Source organism: Geospiza fortis, unplaced genomic scaffold, assembly GCF_000277835.1.
Source record: "Geospiza fortis unplaced genomic scaffold, GeoFor_1.0 scaffold40, whole genome shotgun sequence".
NCBI lineage: Eukaryota > Metazoa > Chordata > Aves > Passeriformes > Thraupidae > Geospiza > Geospiza fortis.
The window spans coordinates 14,399,543-14,405,542 of NW_005054297.1; the positions used below are offsets into that span (position 1 = coordinate 14,399,543).

A 6,000-nucleotide genomic window follows, 5' to 3' on the forward strand; every position below is an offset into this window, starting at 1 on the left:
TGGAAATGGTTCATGTCAACACTAGGTGGTAGACATGAAGCAAAAACTGACAGAAGAAAAGAACACAAGTGTGTTTACTTTCCAAGTAAAGGGTTTTTTCCCTCAGAAAACTTTCCAGAGAGCAGGATTTAACTAACAAACAAATATTCAAAGAAAGTGGACTTCCCTTTGTGTAGGATTCCTCTTCAGTTCTGCTTTGTGACTGCAAAGCATAGCTTGCTTGTTGTAAATATTTTGTCAGAAAAGTGTCTTCTGCCCTGCTGTTCATTTATTGTCGATCAAAGATGGAAAGAGATATCAGATGCAAGATGGGGCATTTGCATCATCTGATATTTGTACACTACTCCCATTTATACAGATAACAACTAATTTACTTGAGACAGATAAAGTGATATCAAAACAACCTTTCTTCACTGTGGTTGTAGTTACAATTCCACAAAACTTTTTGCTTAGAGACAAAATTAACAGGAATGTTTAGGATTCTGGTTGTCTAGAGCTATGATCTGTCTCCTTTGGCCAGCATCCCCAGGGGTAGTGACAATGGGCTAAATAGAATGTTGCTAGGCCAAAGGATTTCTCAAAACAGTCCCTTCAGAAATAGTATTAGTTAATCTAAGTCATCCTTCCAGTGTATCTTTATATCCACTTAAGCTTTTGCTATAGCTCTTCTGTCAGTGATGACAGCTTTATGTTTATTACAGTCATACAATATTTAGTCCAGACACACTTATGGACAGTGACATGGAATGTGGGCCACCATCTGCCATGTGCTAAATGGTTGTATGTAGGGAACTACCACAGGACTGCAGTGTTTGGGAGGAGAGCCTTTCTTAAACATGGATCCTCAAGAGAAAGGCCAGATCAAGTCAACATGTCCATGTAACTGATCCTGGGAATCTTAATGTAAATTAGATTATGAAAACGTTTCAGCTTAATAATCAAAACCAAGTAATGATGGCAAGAGCATCAATCCTATAAATAACGGATTTTTGGTCTTCTCCCTCGTCAAATATCTGCATTACTGCCAGAGGGCCATTAAGATTAGCATGAGGGCAAATCTGTCTCCTCCCCAGTTTGCAAATGGCAATACTGAGATTTTGCAGTTGTAGCAGATAAATGGAACTGTTACCACTCTGACTTACATTAAAAAGCTTCATTCTTCTCTAAAACACACTTATTCAGTAAGATGAATGGGTCACTTTATACATCTTTTAATAGGACTGTTAGAAAGGCCTCTGCATGCCCTTTTACATTATTTGAGAAACTGTCTGGGCCAAAGGCTTTGAGAATGAGCTTCAGGAAGCAGAAATGCTTGCACTGATGGTGGATCAACAAGCACTATCTGCATCATTGGCTTTAAGGACTCTGCAGTCCTTACTCTACAGTCATCCTCTATTTCTTATGCAGCTAGGTCTCCTTTGTGTTGGCACAAGCATCCATATGGCCAAGTGCTAACCCAACTGACAGAACTGATTTAAATTAAAACTAACCTAATAAAAAGCCCCTCCAAACAACCCTGCTTTTTTTTTTAATGGGGAATGGTAATGTGGCAGATAGTGGAGCCAGGAGAGTTTGTATGAACTCAACTACCCAGTGATAACACAGGTTGCTGCATACAACCCTCCCTCCATGCATGAGGCTCAAATTTAAGGTATGGGCAGACAAGCCAACCAAGCAATCCTGTGAAAATTATTGGAGAGATGTATATGGATGACTTATCTACAGTCAAAGTACAGAAGAATGAACAGTCTCACCCCAGCCCTCTAGCTAGGTTAATGTAATTGGAAGTCTGTTGGCCACAATAAACATAATAGCTGCCTCAGAAATGTCCTCTTGTATCTCATGTTTTGCACCATTTCCCCTCCCGTTTTTTCCACTCCTTATAACATTACCTCATTCCAACTGGTTACTCCACATTCAGAGATAAAAGCTTAGACTGAACTACACTTTGTGACATGTACATTGAAGAGACCTCAACTTGGTTAGAATGAGATCTGGCTTCTCTTCACTTTCCCAAAAATGAGTGTGCAGGAACCTGAGCCCTGCAGCATGTTATGTAAAACAACCTAGCAGATGGAAGAGCTCACCACAGCAAAAAGGTCTTTCTTGTCCTCTCTTTTGCAGGAGCAAGCTTTGCAAATGTAATTAAGCCAGGCTGTCATCACCTGCAGCACACAATGGCCTAAAACTTGAACCAAGATAGAACTAAAAGAAGGGTTTTTACATCTACATTCTGTGTCTAAAAGTACTCAGGAATGTTTTAGCAGCACATAGAGCGTGAATGTTATCATAAAATAGCATACAGACTCAATCACTGGCTAGGCAGACCTCGTACCCTGTATATTCCATAGGGGATTTACAAAGAAATATGATTAATTACAAAATTTGGTATTTAGATAGTTAGGACATTTGACACTGCACTTCTTGCACCTGGGAATGAGAGATATGTTGAACTCATAGTGTTCTTGAGATGAAAGCAAAAGATAAATACCTTACATACCAAGTTATCAGGATTATTACCTGTAGTATATCTGAGCTCCTCTGAAAATTCTCATCCAAATACTATTGCAGTTTTAAGCTTTTTGATTGAAAGATTCACCGTGTAAGTCACAATACCAATGGTTTGCTAAATAGTCTTTTAAAAAAAAACCCTATCTTGTAGCCAAAATGTTGTATATAGAATGTAGATTAACACTTTGATTATGCTATATTGAATGTAGGTATTTGGAAGGATGGCTAATGGGAAGCAACCAGTGACTTTACTAGATTGAAAGAGAAGTGTCTTAACTTACATTGGTGATTATCTGGGTTCTGTTATATGAGTTTTAATAAAGGACAGTAACAGAAAAGGTACCAAAAATCTCACTAGCCAAGCCTCCACTGATAACGAGTTCCATACACAGGCCCAGCTGAAACAATTAAGTCTCATTAAGCTGACTTAATGGGACTTCTACCTTTATAAAAGATGGTTTTTAAAGACTTTTTCTAAAAATAAGTACCAAGCTGATACACTCAGGTTTCAGTACACAGTATTACTGCCAAAAATATTTTCCAGAGAATTTTGCAAAAAGTTAACAGACATCACACTTCCTCGAAGATTAACTTTGCAAATTTGTCCTGGTCAAGGACTCAAATGACGTCTAATAGATTTGTAATTCAGAGTAACTCCTCCCTCCCTCACCGCCCCCAAGAAAATCCTCTCCTTACCAACATCCTCTGATTTGATTTTGGCATGCTGTCAGTGGATTTTGCAGTGACTCTGTTCCCTGGCTTACAAAATGCAGAGGTGATTTAGACCATCCACTTTTAAGCCTTGTTAATGTTGATGCCAGAATAACATGATTTGCTTGAGCAGAATTAAGTTAATGAGCATCACTGCTAAAATTCACTGCTGTAAAATGTTACCAAGGTGTCAAGTTAAATTGATAAAATGTTTTTAAGTGTGTTGAAGGCCTTGATTAGACTGAGAGTAAGAATATACCATTTTTTGTTTTAATTCACAGTTCACCGTTATAAAGTAAAAGCCAATAAAATGCTCTGTTCTAACTTCTGCTACAAAGGAGTGAGAATTTAAGCCTCAACAACTAGCAGTTGCTTTTTAATTATTGAAAAAAAATGCAACCCCAAACAACTTTTAAAGTTGTTTCTGCTAATGTCACAATAGTGAAACTACAAGTATCTTTTGTCTTTGATTATGAGCCTACTTGTGGGCTCTCGAACTTTGCTTACATATACACATCAATTTTTAATGCAGAACAGTTTCAGTGAGTGAAGCCACAAGCACTGCTCATACACACCACTGAACACATGCTTAAATATTTTGGTTGCTTGATGCAGCATACAGAGTTTCAAGTTTTCAGCTGCAAACGTCCACATTGAAGAAAATCTCTTCAATGCCACAGTAATAAAAATGATCAACTCATTCTTGGCAGTTTATCAGAAACAGCCAAGTCCTTCACCTTGCTGCAACCAGCTGTATCAGAACACAAAGCACAAAGAATTTATGCTGCATGTTTTTATGTTTTTGTGGCCTCTAACAAATACTCTGGATTTTTACATATACAGGTAAGATTTCAAAGATTAGAAATTATAATGGCCCAGGCATCTCAGAAATGCAGCTTGATACAATGCCATACTTTAATATTCTGAATTTTAAAATCTAAGATAAATTAAGGGCCAAATTCTGTAATTTGATTTATTGCACAGGACTAATTCGAATATAGAAGAATATGCTGATATCAAAGGGCAGCAATCATTACATAAATATCCTTACTAATTTGAAGGTGATGTCTAAGGACTGTATTTTCTAGTGGCCAGTCAAATTTCTGTTAGTCACTCAGGCCTGACTTGGATAGCCCATTCTTTCATATTTATTTCTTTTTAAAGGCCTATGGTTAAGAGACATGTCTTCGTTTTTAACTTTAAAACCATGGGCCTAATGCAGTTTACTGATTCAGTTAATGCTAAACTTTAACTCTGGTTTTCAAGAGACATTCCAAAAAGTAAAAAGAAAAATAACTGTTATCTTATTACTTCCTGATCGGGATGCCAGCTCTTCTACCCATTGTAACAGGAAAAATGGAAAGAGAGAAACATTAGCAAAGAAAATAGGAACATTAACATCTCAGCTATTGAACAGAACTTTATTGAGTGCTTGCAAAGGTATACCTAATGGAACAGACTGTTTCACTTTTACAGGTGCAATGTTTATGCCTTTAGGAAAGCATCCCTTAAAAATTTTGACCATTACTGAGTTAGATCAGAATCAGAGGTAGTGCATATATGCCTCTAGGTGTGTTGCTTCCTGTAGAATTTGTGAAGGAATGATGAATTTCAATCATGGTATAATATTGGTGTGTACAGTTGTGTCCTCCATAGGGCATATCTGATATTACAAAGGTCAAGCAAATTAAATATATTTGTCAAGTGCCCATCAAAGAAAAAAAGAAACCAAAACATATTGAAAAGTTGAAATAAGGTTGCAATGAAAATTGAGATAATAAAATGCAAAATAACGAAAATACATCAATCCCACCTAAAATACTCCAGGTCTACCAGTGTAACTGTAAGCACAAACAAGGTAAGATTATTTCCAGCCTCTTCAGAGAAAATCAATGCAAGCTAAAATGAGACTATTGTTTCATTTTACATGAAAATCATGGCTTTATCCTGGGACTTTGGCTGTATCACTCCAAATAAAAACATTTTTGGTGGACACTGGCAAAATATATATACCTGCAGTTAAAAGACAATTATTAGCATATGAGAGTCAGTAGGAATGCAGCATTTTACCAGGAAAAGTATATGAAACTCTACTGTAATAAACAGAAAATGTCCATGTAAACGATTTCCTATTGTTGGTCCAAAACCAATTTCAGAGCAACATTTGCCATGTCCGTGACTTGAGAAATACAAAGAATGTATTTTATCTATTCAGTGCATGTGTACTTACCCGTGCCCAGGTTACCTAGGTAGCCCACCCACCTAGACTGTCAGGAGTGTGTTTACTTAGCACACTTTTTCCAGCTGTGGAATCAAGCACAGCAAACAGGCTCAGCATGTACCACTGAACGATCTTGTGCTTGCCTAGCTGTGCATGTGCTCCTACAAGGACAATATACCTTTCTGGCACCACTGAAAAAATGATTGGTATATGTCAGTCCGTAACATTGTTATTTTGAATACCAACCAGATGGAAGCAGAACCCAAACTTCATTCTGTAGCTCTGCATCCACATGGATGAAAGTGAATCAGGTCTGTTGTACATTACCGTAGACATGTCAGGTAGAAGTTTTGTTGTATCGTGATGCTGAATCTAAACCACTACCGCTAGTAGGAACGTAAAACCGCTTAAGAACTGCTCAGTTTCGGTAGCCTCGGATTGTGTGACTTACACTTTAAGGTGAGCATCTTGAGAATGATAGCCGGGCCTCCCTCTCGGGGCGACTGGGACGGGGCGGCGGGTGCACTCCGCTGTGCGGGGCTTGTCCCCGCCGCCCG

General features: G+C 38.0%; 1 protein-coding gene across 1 annotated transcript in view; it reads left to right on the top strand.

Moving 5' to 3' along the window:
* Positions 1–4,545: 4,545 nt before the first annotated feature.
* The window catches only part of PAICS (phosphoribosylaminoimidazole carboxylase and phosphoribosylaminoimidazolesuccinocarboxamide synthase), a 12,476-nt gene continuing 11,021 nt past the window's right edge, over positions 4,546–6,000 (top strand). The window contains exon 1 of the mRNA XM_005415664.3: positions 4,546–4,566. Coding sequence (XP_005415721.3) covers positions 4,546–4,566 — 21 coding nt within the window. The remainder of the gene's footprint in view (positions 4,567–6,000) is intronic.